Source organism: Argopecten irradians, chromosome 7 (genome assembly GCF_041381155.1).
Source record: "Argopecten irradians isolate NY chromosome 7, Ai_NY, whole genome shotgun sequence".
Classification (NCBI taxonomy): domain Eukaryota; kingdom Metazoa; phylum Mollusca; class Bivalvia; order Pectinida; family Pectinidae; genus Argopecten; species Argopecten irradians.
In genome coordinates this window covers 13,665,235-13,684,512 of record NC_091140.1, presented here as the reverse complement: position 1 = coordinate 13,684,512, position 19,278 = coordinate 13,665,235, and the positions used below count along the sequence as shown (strand labels likewise).

The 19,278-nt window shown below is 38.0% G+C and overlaps 1 protein-coding gene across 2 annotated transcripts in view; it reads left to right on the top strand.

The window, feature by feature from the left end:
- LOC138327605 (protocadherin-9-like) overlaps positions 1 to 6,565 on the top strand; it is a 28,403-nt gene extending 21,838 nt beyond the window's left edge. For both annotated transcript variants that reach the window (XM_069273819.1, XM_069273820.1), the window contains 3 exons: positions 1,651 to 1,827; positions 3,865 to 4,000; positions 4,342 to 6,565. In XM_069273819.1, coding sequence (XP_069129920.1) covers positions 1,651 to 1,827; positions 3,865 to 4,000; positions 4,342 to 4,748 — 720 coding nt within the window. In that variant the 3' untranslated portion in view covers positions 4,749 to 6,565. The remainder of the gene's footprint in view (positions 1 to 1,650; positions 1,828 to 3,864; positions 4,001 to 4,341) is intronic.
- Positions 6,566 to 19,278: the final 12,713 nt, after the last annotated feature.

Genomic DNA, 19,278 nt, shown 5'->3' with positions numbered 1-19,278 from the left:
AAAAAAGTTGTTTTTCGCTTCGCCTAAGAATCCCGCTGATATGCTGTCTGAACGCATCAGTATGTGGTCCAACTTTGGGAGCTGGCTGTGGAATTTGTATGTCCTTAAGGGGCTTAGGACGAGTATGATAGATCCCAATCTTTTAACCTCCAACTGTGAAGAGTTCTATAAAAAGGGGGATTAAAACTTGTGAACAATTGTGTTTATCTAGGAGTACAGTAGATTTAGTGTGGATCTTTATCAGGGAGAAACTAGTGTCAGCATTATGGTGTAAAGTTGTATGGAAAGTAAGAAAAACTAGATAGTAGGCATGGCAAAGAGGAAATGTTGTTTCTACAGGGAAAAAGCTTGTTGTTTACTTGAGAAAACATAATAACTTTTTTACCAAAGTCTAAGTTCAGTGTTTATGTTTTGCTAATGGAAATTGAAGTTTAAAGAATTTAAAAGTTGAAACTTTTCTATTTCGTTAAGTGCCTGAAAAATATTTTTAAACTTGGTGTTACTTGAAAAACACTTTTTTGAAGAGGAAAAGTGATGAGACAAATGTTTATAAACTTTTAAAGGGTATATTAAATTAAGACTGATAATGTTTTATTTTCTTGTACTTGATAACTTAAGGCTGTATGTTACCTAATACATAAAATACAACTCCAACTTGCTCATGCGACTCGCATGGAGTCTATAATTTTAAGTGTAGAGTTTGAACACTAAATTACAAAAATAATCAAAAACAGGGGGGGGGGGAGAAAAGATATAGATGAGGAACTCTTTGACACTGGGCAGAAGTAACATGAGGGATTTAATGTTGAAAGTTATTGACAGGGGGAGATAATTTAAAACTATTATCAGTGTCCCGACAATCTAGGAAGTAATTGTATGTTGTGAGTAATGTTTTGTGACAGGTGTGCTAAGTGTCATTGTAAGGCCTATAAATACTTACCTGGTTTACCTGTATGACATGTGACAAATATTTTGTAATTAGTACAACAGGTAGGTTTTGTAGGTAGGAAGTAAAAAAGATGCTGTAGGTATCAGACTTCTTACCTGTCATCAACCGGGCGACAGTTTTATGTTTGATCTGACACATCCCACAAAAAGTGGACATAAACATCACATCACACTGGCTGTTGATTTTTTGTCACCTGATGGGGGTTAACAATGGTCAAATAAATGATTTACAAACAATAGAAAATATTTATAAATAGACAACAAACAAAAGCAATAATTTTACAATATACCATTAATTATAAATGCATGTATTCTCCATTTAAATTGAAAAAACTGTGTTTTCACCAATTTCATTTGTGATAATTCAACCAATTTTCCAAAAAACTGTTTTAAAATTTAAAAGTTTGAGAAGTTTCCTAAATGTGATATATTGCAATTTAAAAGTGTTTTAATTGAACTTTTCAAGTTTATAAGGAATATGTTATAAAGGACAATCAATATGTCACTCAAGCAATGAATTATAGTTATTCTAAATAAATAATAAAATCAGACTAAGATCACTCACAATGTTGAAGTAATATGATATTAAATACTATACGATTTGAATTAAATTCCATTAAAATGTAAATTCTTATAACAGTTATTTGATATAGATATTTGCTATTGTTTACATGTACTGAATATCATTATTTGTTTTTCCAGCCCTCCCACATATCATACGACCATACAGACAGTGGAAGTAAAGATGGTACTCTTCAGAGATGTGAAACACCTCAAAACGACGTTCATCAGTCCGATCTTCATCGCCTAGCCTCTATCCGACTTCACCAAGCACTTGTACAGTCCCATGACAAAGCCTACGCAAATCAACATTCAGAGGTGTGTTTTGTTTTACAATATCCTTCATACCTAGAACTTCTGTGCTAAAGCTATTTTAACTCAAAATGTCATAAATCATAAAAACCCTACTTAATAATTTGGAGTATTATTTCACCTTAGGCAAGCTTAACAAGACATTTCAACTAACTTTATCTTAATATTTCATTCTTAAAATGGACCCATATTGGCTTCAGATAGCATATATAATCAAATTCTTGAGACAATTTAAAAGAAAAAAGAAAAAAAAAGAAAAAAATATTTTGGATGCTATGATTTCAAATCATAAATGTAAAAAACCTTTCTCTGAAACTAAATGTAAAGGATGTAGCTATTTATGGAAATTGTTTTGATATTTGAAAATTTAAAATACTGTTTTTCTGTAAATATTTCTGATAGAGACTCATTGGGGGATTTCTGGTAATAAACCTTCACAATGTATCATGATTTAAAAAGCAGGTTTATAGGTCTGACATCATACTAACATATGGACGTTTGAGAGTGACCAGTTTGTCCAGCTTGTGTCCAGCCAGTGTCCCTTTCTCTAACAAACAATAGTGGATAAGATCCCATTGTCGGTTATTTCACAGAATAGTGATGAAATGTTCCAACACTGTATGACCCTATAGAAACAGATTTGTATGGATACTAGGTTTAGGGGATAAAGGATTATAGGGTTTTCACTAATTCTGCCACAACTTTTCTCTGTTCACTGTTAATTACACAACCTAGGGCTATTGTGCCTGGAAATTGATTTTGGGTTTGGGCCCCAGACTAGCCCCTTTTAGCCAATATAACAGTTTATTGAGGATGCTGTGGTAGCCATTGTACGATTACATCACATCAGTTTAGGTGACAGCCTTGTTTAGGCAGGTGTTAAATCATGTTAGTGATATCCAACGTACCTGTTAACGAGATTCATGTAACTGCTTATTATCAGAAAAATCGCCAGGTAACAATTCAAAGCTAAAGTGCTGGATTAACTATTCACGTAAAACAATAGACCTACGTTTAGATTTAGAGGTGTGTGAGCTATACAGTAAAGACTTGAGGCTTAAATACAAAATTCTCACAAAATCAGCATTTAAGATCACAATCATCACCGTTAACATCCACAAAAGAAACAAACAAGCAGGAAAACTCTATGATCTGGAAAAATGAATTGTAGATTAGTTGTATTTTAAGGAACAGATCTCGGGATAAGTCATTACGGCGAATGTTATCGGGAAATCAGTGTTTAACATTAAACAAACTCATTGTTAGCTGCAGGGTTGGCGGATGACAGTAAACAAATCTCGTTAGGGTGATGTTTTCTTGACTCACACCTTTCTCACCTGTGACAGTGATTAATGCCTCTGATCCTATTTATCAGCCACCAAATAAATTCTTCATCCATCTTAAAACTAGGTCAATCACCACGATTCTCGTGTCTTTGTAAAAGGGACAGTCCGACTTGATGTCCTCATTTGCGATGAATTGAGATCGAAACAAAAATTAGTTTTATTTAACAGGATAATCAAATCGCCATTTACCTATCCGTCAGAGAACTTTGGAATGCTGGGAAGAGAATCGCGACCATTATAGCTGGTTTAATCCCAAATAAACAGGAAATGACATGAATTACTTGAGATTATAGAATGTTCTGAATTTAAACGATGGGATTGTGGTTTTTAAAGGACCGTTTAAAAAAAGAGTTCGATGGATGAAGCTGTAATTCTGAATTTTCCAGGTGTAGCAATGAAGTTGAACACCTGATGTCAGATATTAATCAATTTTTTCTTCAACAGTTAAACTATTTTATTTGTAATCCCTTGAAATGCAAACTTACAGTTCTACAGCTTTATTTGGATGACTTTTACAGGAAATTCAAAGTAGATAATTTGTATCTATTGTAACAGATGCCAAGTTCTGAAATTGAACATTTTACTATTAACTATACAGTATTGTAGAATTCCATACAAGGGAGAGGTGTTACAAAGCCGAGTTTATGATCAAGTTGTTCATTATACTAATGTTTTGTTTTTTTGTTGTGTTTAACAGTTACCCTACCATAGAGATACCAAGAAATCCACAGACGATAACAGTGATACGTCGGGGGATACCATACCCAGCGACAGTGGACGAGGGGCAAGTGATCAGGAGGAGGTGCAGAGCATCACACAGTCACATACATCAGGTAAGTGTGGAGGTCCCCAGGGGGAGTGAAGAGGGACGGGGAGGGGGTAAAAATTTAGCATTATCTATCCATTCTATTAGCTCTAAACCTGCCTTTTCTGGGTTCCATCTTCTGTACAATTTTTCAGAAAGTTCTATTTATGAAATATATTTGTATTGAAATTTTGAATAATCACATTAAATCACCAACCAAATAAATTGGTCGCTCTGCATGAACATACTTGACCTTGACCTTTATCAAGAACAAAATCAATTTTCTGGTAATGTAATTTGATGTAATTAGACAAGATATAAATGATTTTATTTGGGTTATCTTATAATAATTCTTGTTTTTTGTTCCAGAAAATTTCCGTCGCCATCCTCCACCAATTCGTCAGAATTCCAGAAACACAGAAAAATTCCATAGAAATTATCCACAGACAAACCATTATATGGACATGTCTGGAAGAAAAGTGAACGATTTAAATTCTGGAATCATTCCACAACGATTCCAAGAGGAATTAAAACATCAATTACAGCCTCGTTATCCGTATCCACGTCAACAAAAACTTTCCTTCAGCAGTGTAGGATCGGAACTTCCGACCTACGGACATTTTCAGCAAGGACTAAGTGTGGATGAAACTGTAGAAAGTATCGCTACCACGGGTTACGATGACGATGATACTACAACGTCGGGAAGTTATACGATAGATAATGACGATTTTCCTGTGGAACTCCATTTTGAAAAAGTTCATGATGTGTTTGTGTGATAATTAACTGTTGTTTTCCGATTGGATAGCAACGCTATAAATGTGTTCTGATTGGATGATTTCTAATCATGTGCCAAATTTGAAACTGTTTATTGTTTTGCATGTATCAGTGCCTAAGTAATCATAATATAATTGATATGTTCAGTCCAGACATGCAAGTTTCTGTAAAAATTATTAAAAACAGATTTGGATTCATGGAATTCATTTCAAACGAAGGAAAGAAAAATCATCATTGCATTTGAAATTCAAATTACAGAAAATATGTCATAAATCCGTTGAAAGTAAATCCTCGGTAATTTTGTGTCTAGACTGATTTGACAACTGTTATAAGCTAGACCATTGGACAATCTATATCTACATGTGTATTCTGTCATTCCAAAGGTGCTCTTACTAATTCTCTAACTTCAATCAACATAAAGAATCTATGAAAATCCACATTAATGATAATTTATCTCAGCTCTGATAAGTTTTTTGTGTCTATTCTCGAACAAATTTGCGAAATTTCTGAATATTTATTTCTGAATCAAACTATTTAACCTGAATTTAGGTTTTACTTCAAAAGTATCACTTTGTTTCTTATTAAGATGTTTCTGATAATGTGTTCTATCTCAAAGCTAGAAAAATTAATATAAATTGCACCAATTGTTAAAATCTTCATTACATACGTCAAGTTTGTTGTTAATAGATATCAGAAAATGAAACATTATACCAAACAATAGGTCATCCTGACCCCTTCTGGTCAGATGACCTGAAAATATAAAAAATCAATGAAAAAAAGGTGTTTTTGGGTGGAACCAACACTGAAATGCAATACTATAATTTTTCTAAATATTTGATCAGAAGATTTGTTTTTTCATTCTCATTGTTATCTTAAAAGATGAAGTAGTAAATTATCAGTCGATATTTATTGAAATAGAAAAATTCATATGTTACAAAGTAATATGAATTTTACCTTTTTATATACGGAAATATTATCAGAATATTGGATGAAAAATATTTATTTCATACTTATAAATCCAAAGATTTTCAATAGGATATTCAAGTAGACATTATACATTTAAATGGACAATTTATATGAAGAATTATATTTAATTTAGCTATGATATGAGAGAAAGAAATAATTTTGTTTATTTTGTCTCAAAACAAAAAATCAAATATGACCTTTAGGTATATGAATATCTTAAAATAATTTTGTTAACGAAGAGAACTTTTTTCGGTCATACAATTTTCTGTAAAATTTATGGAAATAATATAGATACTGTTAATTAATTATCAATTTTATGAATTCTTTAAGATGTGAATTTGATATATTCAAATTTTCCCGTAAAAGTCGGTGATTTATGTGAACATCCGTGTCTGTACGAGGTCATATTGTAGAACCTGGAGTGGTTCCAGCTGTAATGAAACAAGATATCAAAATCGTCTCATCCGTATCATTGATTCATGAATTTTTCTACAGCGATGATATGCATATCTGTGCTATAAAGTATTGATTTTTCTGTGGCATCGCCTGATGCGTCAGCTTCCGAATCCACATAGATATATTCCTTATTAGGACAGGTACGTTCCATACAGGTAAATCATTGTCCAGGTATGCTCAGCACAGGTGGGCGTTCCTAGACAGATTTAGATGTCAATGTCAGCCTCCATCTGCTTTCCCCAGGAGAAATAAGGGCAGCTTTACGACGGTAATGAGACGATTCCTAATTCCATTTACGGGACCATGTATATCCATGTATGCTCGTTATGTATCTGTTTGTTGTTACCTTGTTACATAAAGTTTTATTTCCAACATGAAATAAATACTGAATAATCAATATTGCTGCCTTTGTGATCTCTAATGACATTTAATATCGAGGGGTAGTAACAATGCACACATCGCATGACCGCAATGTCAAGGTGTGAATATTAATACTAATGTTGGCATGACAGCCAAAGCTTCATGAGAATTCATTTTTTTTAAATTCACTCTACCATCAAAAATTGGGGTTAATTTCTCAATTATTTCAAACAGTGTATCTGATTAATGGTATATTGAAGAAAATCTTTAAAAGAATTGGTTGAGAAATATGTGAGTTGAAAAAATATTATGTTGGAATTTATTGACAAAATTTCTATTAAGTTGACAGTACTTGTTGATGGACGTGTGGTCAGTATTAATTTGCTACATTGTCCAGCTGCTGAAGTAGGGATTAATGGTCAGTTTTACCTGTCCAGGTCTGTCTGATTACAGTGGACATTGTCCGGAGTTTGTCCTCCACACAGCTGATCAAACATGCTATCGGACGATTTGTGTCCATTAATGAAATAAAATCACAAATTATCTCCCCTTAAAATTGAAATTCTATACAATGCTAATGTTTGCATTAACTTGATACAAATATGAAATGTGGGTACTTGATAAATAAAAAATCTGACACCTCTTCAATACAGTTATGACATCTCTTCAACAGTCAGATTTTAAGACAATTATATTTGACTGGAACAGAATGGTATTAATCAAATTGATGTTAAGGTACTCCAATTAAAAATATAAAAAAAATAAAAATGGACATTTTCTCCAATGTTTGCTTGCCTAAACTGACGACAGAAAAGATATACTGGAATAGATAATTGTTTCAAATCATAAACATAAATTAAGTTTTGAAAAGGTTAAAAAAAATAAGGCACACCCTCTGAAACCACAGTGTCTAATCTTTTCTACCTTCTGTTTAAATCAGACTGCATCCTAGTGTAGGCTGATTATGTGGGTAAATTATGATGAGAAAGGCACTGAATTTGTAGATAAAATCAACTTCTATTGTGATGATAACCTTTTCATTGGAAGTTACAAAATGTAAAAATGGTGACATAAATATAAGGTTAATTTTCTAAAAGACCATGGTCACTATAGAGTTTTCAGAGCAGTGTTTCATGTACTTGTTACTACAGTCATCTGAATTTTGAAATTTCTTTTCACACATTGTTGGAATAATCAAAATATTTTCCAAATGAGAGTAAATAATAAGATTTTGTGGTTTCAGAATGCGAAATTAAAACCCAGCTTTATAAACAAATCTTTTTGTTTTATCTTGCCTTTAGGAAAACTGACGAAATTGACACCATGGATGTAAATTTCTGAATCTGGAATATATTACCTTGTAAATTTCACCCTGGGCTTTTCCCAGATCTTGGCTGATACACTAACCAACGCTAGGTCAAATGTCACTTTGAAACTTCAGTAGAATTATCTCCCTTCTTTGAAGGGAAATTAACACTAATTTACCATTAGTGGCTGTAGCCTAGTAAGCTACTTGGTGCATCTGCATTAGATGTTGTGCAGAGTTTCCACAAATACTATCTAATACAGGAAAACGCTAAAGAGTTTAGTAATATTTCAGTTGATATAACAGTTCTTAAAGGCCCATTACCTATCCCAAACAAACAAAAAACTTTCTGAAAAAAGCAATATTAACATAAGAAAATTGACATTGATGGCCTAAATTGAGATTTCAACTCAACAAATCCAAGTTTTTCTGCATAATCTTTGTGAATTGTGAAGATTCTTTTTTTGCTGATTGCCTTCTGCATTGTTGCAGCGATAGTCAACAAAAATATGGTAATAGGACAACTGTGGGAAGCAAAATACGACCCGCGTTATGAAAATTAACATTAAATTTATTTTAATTTAATTGTTCAGATTAAAGGTGATAAGTGAAATATTAACGTAAAGCTAATTGCAAGTCTACAAAACTGTCATTTTCGTTTTAAAATTTAAAAGCCGTTTCGAAAAGGCAGTAGGCCTTTAGACATCTAATTTTGATATTTAGAGCCTCTGTTGAGACAACTTGTTTTCGATATGCATGTATTTTAATTTCAAATGACTTTCAAATGGCTTTATGCTTTATATTTCAAATATAACCTGTATATGAGGCATGAGAGGTTTTATAAGAAAGAAAAGGAACCGTTTTGTGAACAACCTTATTTGAAAGAAGGGATGGAAGAACGACAAACGTTAACGCTTTCTGTGAGATCACCTCGAAGGTGTTTTGACGTTCTGTTTCATCATCGTCCACACAAGTGGATTTAGTAACAGGCTTCAAATTTCTTATTTCACTAGAAACACTGTAGAAAGCAAGAAGAATTTCCAGATCACTACTCCATTTATGTAAACTGTGAAATCAGAGGTCATCGACACAATATACTTGGTGTACACAATATACTTGGTGTACCAATTCAAACCTTTTCATCGGGAGGGATGATCTTGGCAACAAAATGGCCGAAACTGTATATATGTGCAGACAAAATGGCAAGTTTCAGATTGTTTATCATCGTGATAATAATTAACACTCTGTCTAAATAACTCAGTGATGATGTAGACAGTAAACTATTAGGGCCTGTTTAACCAATAAGTGGGGAAGTGAAGGTTAATTGTCCGATAAACACCTACAAATTGCCCATCACATGGGTACTGTCCACATCTCTCAGCAAGTCTACCGCATCAAATGTAAGGGGATAACTCTCAAGTCTCAGTATCAGGTTTTAAATCTTAATCAAATCCTGGGTTTGAATTCTAGAATGGCACTAGATTTCAGTAACGCCACGATGTATCACGATGGTAGTTTTTGACGTCTGTTTCATCATTCGTCCACACAAGTGGATTTAGTAACAGGCATTCAAATTTTTATTTCACTAGAAACACTGTAGAAAAGCAAAAAGAATTTCCAGATCACTACTCCATTTATGTAAACTGTGAAATCAGAGGTCATCGACACAATATACTTGGTGTACACAATATACTTTGGTGTACCAATTCACCTTTTCATCGGGAGGGATGATCTTGGCAACAAAATGGCCGAAACTGTATATATGTGCAGACAAAAATGGCAAGTTTCAGATTGTTTATCATCGTGATAATAATTAACACTCTGTCTAAATAACTCAGTGATGATGTAGACAGTAAACTATTAGGCCTGTTTAACCAATAAGTGGGGAAGTGAAGGTTAATTTGTCCGATAAACACCTACAAATTGCCCATCACCGTGGGTACTGTCCACATCTCTCAGCAAGTCTACCGCATCAAATGTAAGGGGATAACTCTCAAGTCTCAGTATCAGGTTTTAAATCTTAATCAAATCCTGGGTTTGAATTCTAGAAAGGCACTAGATTTCTGTAACGCCACGATGTATCACGATGGTATGTGAACTGTTGGCGATTACAACTTCAACTAATTAGTTTGCGTTCAAGTCGGTGTATATAAACACCGCAAACTTCGCCCCCGATGCAATAGTCTGCACTCACTGCCGAAAAAAACCGCCAAATATCACAAACTTTGCGTTCATTGTCAAACAAAGTTAACCAACAATGCCACACAACCATAAATCTTTGAATGTAATGTAACAAATGTTGCTGGTCTCCACTAAATGTTCATCAGATTCTGTTCTCATTGCTAAAACGATTTAGAAACCCAACGGATACTGCACTTAGTCCAGAGCGATACTTACTTATGCTATTTGTATTGTTTTACACTATGTTCCAGGGCGGCCCACGCGTGCAGCCCCGTTTCAGGCCACCGTGGACAAAACACCGCGTGGTGACCGCGGGACAACGTGAGGCACAACGCAGAAGGTGCTTGATTAGACAAACGTAAGCACGGTCGTGAATACCGTGGATGCGTGCCAGATTTTTTAAACTGTCAAAAAATTTGCCACGGCAGTCACCGGTACAGATGGTGAATACAACCACACAGACGTAATAAAACGGGTCTTGACAAAAACGTAACAGTGCGTTCAATGCCGTAACAAAACTTTCAGACGGTCCGTGGTAGAACGGGCAGCAAGCACGTTCCACGGAAATCTCACGGTGATTTCAAGTTTTGTGACGTTCTGTTGCTTTTTTTTTCCACGTTTTATCACGGTTGATGCAGATTGGCTGCACGTTTTGTGCCGGTTTGTTCAGGTTTTTCAAGGTTTTGACGGCAAGCCAAGGTGGATGATAGCAGTTTCGATGCGTTCTGTCAAGGCACATCACGGCTTGTAGCGGTTGAAAGCCCGACGTGATACGGGTGTTACGTCATATTACGGCCTTACGTTGTAAGCAATACGTGATGGGGTATCATTGTCTAGCCTGGTACATAATTCTGATACTTCAATTGGAATTATTGTATTAATAAATAGAAATAATCGTTATCAAACACATTTAAACCATCAAATCATACCAAAGCTATTATTGGAAAAGGCAGATTAAGTGAGAACCATAACAAGAAAAAAATATTTGCGTAGAAACACTTGGCTATAATAATTATATATTTATACCAATATAGTTAAGACTTTCTTTTCTCTTAACATATTTTGTAAATTAAAACCTGTTTGAAATGACATTTTTGGGCAATAATTATTAGATGTTTCATTTGCTCCAAAAAAGCCCGGCATCAGACTTTCATCCCTAGTAAGCCGTGTCGGACCATCGGAGCTTGATCAAAACGTGTAAAACGTAGCAGACCTCATCAGATCGTAACAGGCCGAGAGAGAACGTAGTGGTTTCCTTGATAGAACGTGCTAAAGTCGTAGTGTACCCTTTAACCTCCGGGAACAGAACTTTCCCCAATATCCACGGTACACCACGTAATTCGTAAAACACCGTGCAAAACTTCACAAGACCTAACTCAACTTGAATACAGAGACAAAAATAGCCAAAATTCCACGGCGCACCACGTTTCGGGCAAACGGGACTAACGTGGTCGCCGGCAACATAGTGTAAACCTAGCATAAGTCACGCCCAACACTAAAACTTTCGCGACAATCGTCTCACACTGATTCCAAAACTTATCAAAAATCATTTGCGATCCTCAAATACACTGTCCACACCTTCTAACCAGACTTTGTCGGAGTTTATACCATGAGCGTTACCAGAACTTAAACCAAGACGGGACTATATACAATTTTTTTTTCAACTTTTTCTATGCTTATTTATCGCCATTTTTTTATGATGCGCTTAATTTCAAAATGGCTATGCCAAAAACTTTATCAGTATTGTAATCCACAAACATAGATCTCTCCATTTCTGTATATGGTGTTCATGAAATTGTTCCAAATGGTCAATGCTAATTGTCTAAGCTAATAGATACCAAATTTATTTTCATCTATATATATATGTGTTCCATGCTGCAAACTTCTAATACAACAAACATATTTTCTGCTCCATGAATCTCAAGGTCTGAACGACACGACACGCACATTCCAGGTCTAGGCCTGTGTTAAAAACGCAAGATTTTTGGAGGCGGACCCACACCATATTTCATACATCATATAGGTGTGAAAGCCGATTCGTCACTCATTCTGATGATAATAGGTTTCAGTTTCAATATACAGTCGTGACATTTCATCTTCTCATTTATATAGAGCGGTCGATTTGGACCCAAATCGTATCTGTAGATCTGGTAACGACGTCTCTTTACCTGATCACATTTCCAGGCTGAGAAGTCAGCCATTGTGGACGACATATATCATATGATTTATAATTATTTATAAGCTATTAAATGTAGTATATAAAGCATCGACTTCTGTCCGCGGTCACCAGGCCTAGCTTGGCGGTCATAGATACGGAGGTAAGGTGATCAACACTGACGTCCAGATAGCATCTCTCGCACCTGGTCCGGAAAAAGATAGAGGACATGTTTTTAATTAAAATCTCCCCTGTCGTAAACATGATTACAGTGAGTATAATATGATAGGGAAAGAGTGCTGTGTAGTATAAAGGGGAGTGTAGTACCTAGTCTTAATATAATCCTAAACCGAACACCAACTTCATAAAATACAAAAAAATGCACGTATTCTCAAAGAAAATACCAATCCCTAAAAATAACAATACTTGCATGGCGGAGGTGTAAGAATCTTATTCTACAATTTCTATTAGCTAAGCAGCAACCAATTTCGCACAGCGTGTTCACAAATTGACGATATATTAAATAATGGTTTTCACTTGGGAAGTGTTTTCCTCCGAGTACTCTGTCTTTCCTTCAACCATTAAAAACTTTCAAGTCGTAGCTGATAAAAGGAGGTTGAAAACGAAGAAAGGGAAACTTGGTTCGTATTAATTGTGGGTCATGTATCTACATGACCTGATCTAGTCTTACAAGAAGAGGGTTTTATAGATATGACCTGGATCTAGTCCTACAAGAAGAGGGTTTTATAGATATGACCTGATCTAGTCCTTCAAGAAGAGGGTTTTATAGATAAGACCTGGATCTAGTCCTTCAAGAAGAGGGTTTTATAGATAATGAGGGTCCTACAAGAAGAGGGTTTTATAGATATGACCTGGATCTAGTCCTTCAAGAAGAGGGTTTTATAGATATGACCTGGATCTAGTCCTACAAGAAGAGGGTTTTATAGATATGACCTGGATCTAGTCCTACAAGAAGAGGGTTTTATAGATATGACCTGGATCTAGTCCTACAAGAAGAGGGTTTTATAGATATGACCTGGATCTAGTCCTCCAAGAAGAGGGTTTTATAGATATGACCTGGATCCTAGTCCTTCAAGAAGAGGGTTTTATAGATATGACCTGGATCTAGTCAGTCCTTCAAGAAGAGGGTTTTATAGATATGACCTGGATTTAGTCCTCCAAGAAGAGGGTTTTATAGATATGACCTGGATCTAGTCCTACAAGAAGAGGGTTTTATAGATATGACCTGGATCTCAGTCCTACAAGAAGAGGGTTTTATAGATATGACCTGGATCTAGTCCTCCAAGAAGAGGGTTTTATAGATATGACCTGGATCTAGTCCTTCAAGAAGAGGGTTTTATAGATATGACCTGGATCTAGTCCTCCAAGAAGAGGGTTTTATAGATATGACCTGGATCTAGTCCTACAAGAAGAGGGTTTTATAGATATGACCTGGATCTAGTCCTACAAGAAGAGGGTTTTATAGATATGACCTGGATCTAGTCCTACAAGAAGAGGGTTTTATAGATATGACCTGGATCTAGTCCTACAAGAAGAGGGTTTTATAGATATGACCTGGATCTAGTCCTACAAGAAGAGGGTTTTATAGATATGACCTGGATCTAGTCCTACAAGAAGAGGGTTTTATAGATATGACCTGGATCTAGTCCTACAAGAAGAGGGTTTTTATAGATATGACCTGGATCTAGTCCTACAAGAAGGGGGTTTTATAGATATGACCTGTTGTCCAATTTCTGTTGGCATAACACCAGCAATAACCTAACTTTAAAATGTAATTATAAAATGTATTGTAAAATGTATTATAAAATGTATTGTAAAATGTATTATAAAATGTATTATAAAATGTATTGTAAAATGTATTATAAAATATATTTATAAAATGTATTGTAAAATGTATTATAAAATATATTATAAAATGTATTGTAAAATGAAATGTATCTACGTAGCAGACCCACGTTCTTACAGAACTATGTGTCGATTACATCATCGGCCATTCCTCTTCTTATGGCCATGGTCACATATAAACATTGACCTTTTTAAGTATGATTTAAAATACTCATGAAAGTGGAGTTACGTGATACCTCGAGTAACAGCCATTACTCGGCAGTAAGTGTTTGTCTGGCACTACCATTGAAATGTGGATCTAGTCCTACATAGTATAACGTCCGACACACGACATTTGATATACGATCACCGCCATTTCTGTCTTTGGAAGCTTTTCATTATAAGTAAGAGAAATGCTTAAGTATTCAGTGTGGCTGATAAGTCTTGATACGAAATGTTACCTATCTATAGTGACAACGCGGGGGGGATCCGAAATATGTGTACCTATCTATAGTGACAACGCGGACCTGCAGTTGCCCAGTTGTTAACACGTTCCGTTTTAGCTCTTCGCTGTTGTAATTCATTGCTGTTGTTTCTCTCTGCTGCTGCTATTGATTATCGACGTCGTTGTTCATGCTGCAATTGCTTATTGCTTTTGTTGTTTCTAGTGTGTTTTGGTACTGATGCTATTGTTGTTGTTGTTGTTATTCTCGTTGATGCTGTTAATGCTTGTTTGTTATGCTGATGCTGATGGTTGGTTGGTATCGTCATTGCGTTGGTGTTGTTTCTGTTGCTGATGCTGATGTTTGCTGGTAATCGTCATTGCGTTGATGTATGTTTCTGTTGCTGATGCTGCTGTTGTTTGGTATCGTCATTGCGTTGATGTTGTTTTCTGTTGCTGATCGCTGATGTTTGTTGGTATCGTCATTGCGTTTGATGTTGTTTTCTGTTGCTGATGCTGCTGTGTTGGTATCGTCATTGCGTTGATGTTTGTTTCTGTGTGCTGGATGCTGCTGTTTGTTGGTATTGTCATTGCGTTGATGTTGTTTCTGTTGCTGATGCTGATGTTGTTGTAAATGCTGCCTTTACTGTGACTTTGATTGCTGCTGTCGTTGTTACTTCTGTTGTTGATAGCATTGTCGATGTTAATTAATTTACTATTGTATCCTTCCTAATTGTTTGTGTGTTTTTGTCGATGTTATACTGTTGTTGTTTTTGTCGATTTTATACTTGTTGTGTTGTTTTTGTCGATGTTATACTGTTGTTGTTTTTTTGTCGATGTTATACTGTGTTTGTTTTTTTGTCGATGTTATACTCTTGTTGCTATTGGTTGCTTCTTTGCTTCTTATACAGGAATCACTGTTTGAAGATTAATTATGGAATGTTTCTAGAACATTTTTTGAATATTCACATGTGTATGTAAGTTGACTAGTTAGGTGTTGGTTAGCTCTATCACCAGAAGATGTATCATTTTCAAGACCCTCGGGATCAGGGGAAATGACAACGCTGTGCTCACATGTGCCAGGTGTAAATTAAGGAGCCTAAAGTACAGACTAATTAGACATAGTATACCTTTGTTAAGCATACCTGGACAGGTAAATCGCTATCGCTCCTTACCTTGACCCTTGTAATGTCCTCGGTATCATTATTAATCAAACTTCTCTCGAATTTCGGGTCCAGCACTATATTCCGTAAAAGAAAGGGAAAGTGATCTAAAATGAACAAGATTATTCTTTCTGCTGAATTGGCCTTGGGATTTAAGAAATTTAAATTCCTCCAGCAGTGACTGTATGTAATTAAAACTCAGATTTTACAAACATTGGCGTGAAAATTGGCCTATTTAATGTGATCTCTGGGTAGAAGAGTTGCTATTCATTGTATCCTTATGAACACCCTCTATCCCGCCGCATCATTAAGTGTGACTCTCTTTGCCAACCCCTACCAATATTGACTAGAACGGTCCGGGTGTTCCTTTATCGTCATTGTTTTAACATTTCAGTCAATTCCTATAAACACCTTCCCTTTCCCATCACTACCCCCCGCTCCTTAACAACCACCGACAGCTCGTACTTTGTATCCCCTATCCCTCATAATCGCCGTGCTCTTCCTTACTAACGAGCCCTAGAACACCCGCAAACCAGATCGCACTACAAAAGGCCCATACAAACCTAATCCCAACCCCACCATTATTGACTACCTAACCCTATCCCTATGTCATTGTTTTGGTTATAACCGAGCCTAGAACACCCGCTATCCCCATCACTACCCCCCCCCCCCCAACCCCACCATTATTGACTACCTAACCCTATCCCCCATGTCATTGTTTTGGTTATAACCGAGCCTAGAACACCCGCTATCCCCATCACTACCCCCTCCCCCCAACCCCACCACCATTGACTACCTAACCCTATCCCTATGTCATTGTTTTGGTTATAACCGAGCCTAGAACACCCGCTATCCCCATCACTATCCCCCCTCCCCCCAACCCCACCACCATTGACTACCTAACCCTATCCCCATGTCATTGTTTTGGTTATAACCGAGCCTAGAACACCCCCGCTATCCCCATCACTACCCCCCTCCCCCCAACCCCACCACCATTGACTACCTAACCCTATCCCCATGTCATTGTTTTGGTTATAACCGAGCCTAGAACACAACACCCGCTATCCCCATCACTACCCCCCCCCCCCATACCCCACCACCATTGACTACCTAACCCTATCCCTATGTCATTGTTTTGGTTATAACCGAGCCTAGAACACCCGCTATCCCCATCACTACCCCCCCCCCCCCCCCCAACCCCCACCATTATTGACTACCTAACCCTATCCCTATGTCATTGTTTTGGTTATAACCGAGCCTAGAACACCCGCTATCCCCATATCACTACCCCCCCCCCCCAACCCCACCATTATTGACTACCTAACCCTATCCCTATGTCATTGTTTTGGTTATAACCGAGCCTAGAACACCCGCTATCCCCCATCACTACCCCCCCCCCCCAACCCCACCACCATTGACTACCTAACCCTATCCCTATGTCATTGTTTTGGTTATAACCGAGCCTAGAACACCCGCTATCCCCATCACTACCCCCCCCCCCCCAACCCCCACCATTATTGACTACCTAACCCTATCCCCATGTCATTGTTTTGGTTATAACCGAGCCTAGAACACCCGCTATCCCCATCACTACCCCCCCCCCCCCCCCCCAACCCCCACCATTATTGACTACCTAACCCTATCCCTATGTCATTGTTTTGGTTATAACCGAGCCTAGAACACCCGCTATCCCCATCACTACCCACCCCCCCCAACCCCACCATTATTGACTACCTAACCCTATCCCTATGTCATTGTTTTGGTTATAACCGAGCCTAGAACACCCGCTATCCCCATCACTACCCCCCCCCCCCAACCCCACCATTATTGACTACCTAACCCTATCCCCATGTCATTGTTTTGGTTATAACCGAGCCTAGAACACCCGCTATCCCCATCACTACCCCCCCCCCCCCCCCAACCCCACCATTATTGACTACCTAACCCTATCCCCATGTCATTGTTTTGGTTATAACCGAGCCTAGAACACCCGCTATCCCCATCACTACCCCCCCCCCCCCCCCCCCCCCCCCCACCATTATTGACTACCTAACCCTATCCCCTATGTCATTGTTTTGGTTATAACCGAGCCTAGAACACCCGCTATCCCCATCACTAACCCCCCCCCCCCCCCCAACCCCACCATTATTGACTACCTAACCCTATCCCCATGTCATTGTTTTGGTTATAACCGAGCCTAGAACACCCGCTATCCCCATCACTACCCCCCCCCCCCCAACCCCACCATTATTGACTACCTAACCCTATCCCCATGTCATTGTTTTGGTTATAACCGAGCCTAGAACACCCGCTATCCCCATCACTACCCCCCCCCCCCCCCCCCCCCACCACCATTATTGACTACCTAACCCTACCCCTATGTCATTGTTTTGGTTATAACCGAGCCTAGAACACCCGCTATCCCCATCACTACCCCCTCCCCCCCCCCCACCATTATTGACTACCTAACCCTATCCCTATGTCATTGTTTTGGTTATAACCGAGCCTAGAACACCCGCTATCCCCATCACTACCCCCCAACCCCCCCACCCACCACCCCCCTCCCCCCCATCCCCACCACCATTGACTACCTAACCCTATCCCCATGTCATTGTTTTGGTTATAACCGAGCCTAGAACACCCGCTATCCCCATCACTACCCCCCCCCCCCCCAACCCCACCATTATTGACTACCTAACCCTATCCCTATGTCATTGTTTTGGTTATAACCGAGCCTAGAACACCCGCTACTCCCCATCACTACCCCCCCCCCCCCATCCCCACCACCATTGACTACCTAACCCTATCCCTATGTCATTGTTTTGGTTATAACCGAGCCTAGAACACCCGCTATCCCCATCACTACCCCTCCCCCCACCCCTCCCCCCATCCCCACCACCATTGACTACCTAACCCTATCCCCATGTCATTGTTTTGGTTATAACCGAGCCTAGAACACCCGCTTTCCCCATCACTATTCCCCCTCCCAACCCCACCATTATTGACTACCTAACGCTATCCCTATGTCATAGTTTTGGTTATAACCGAGCCTAGAACACCCGCTATCCCCATCACTACCCCCCACACACCCCTTTCACCCCCATCCCTAATAACCATCCACTCTCCCATCCATCCTTCCCTTATCACGTATACGACCGTCGGCCAAACTTTCCTCCCTTTCTATATGACGTCCTGTAGCCCTTGCAACAACTTAACCCACTCATAACACAGGGACACGGGAATTGGTTACACTCTTTCATTATTTTTTGACATATCCATTATCTATTCAGCAATAAGTCATAACTCTATCATCGTCGGTTACCCACGTTAAACGGAGCGTAGTGGAGTTTAGACACTGGGTTTCAAAGGGTGTACCTCAAAGTGAATAAAGTTTATAAATGGCTAATAATCCAAGGTCCCTGTGACAAAGCCACTGTCTCTCTAAACTGATTCACCCTTGAAGACGTAGTTAGAACCTTCTAAATCAAAGATTAGACCAGTCCATTATGAAATTTAGGGGCCAATGAGTTAAAACCTTTTATACCAGTTCTGCTATACAATGAGGCTGTTGTTGACACAATCCACCACGCAAGTTAGCGAGAACCCTCGGGAACATGCGATAAAAGATCACATTACTAGCGTAAAATGTGCTAAGCGT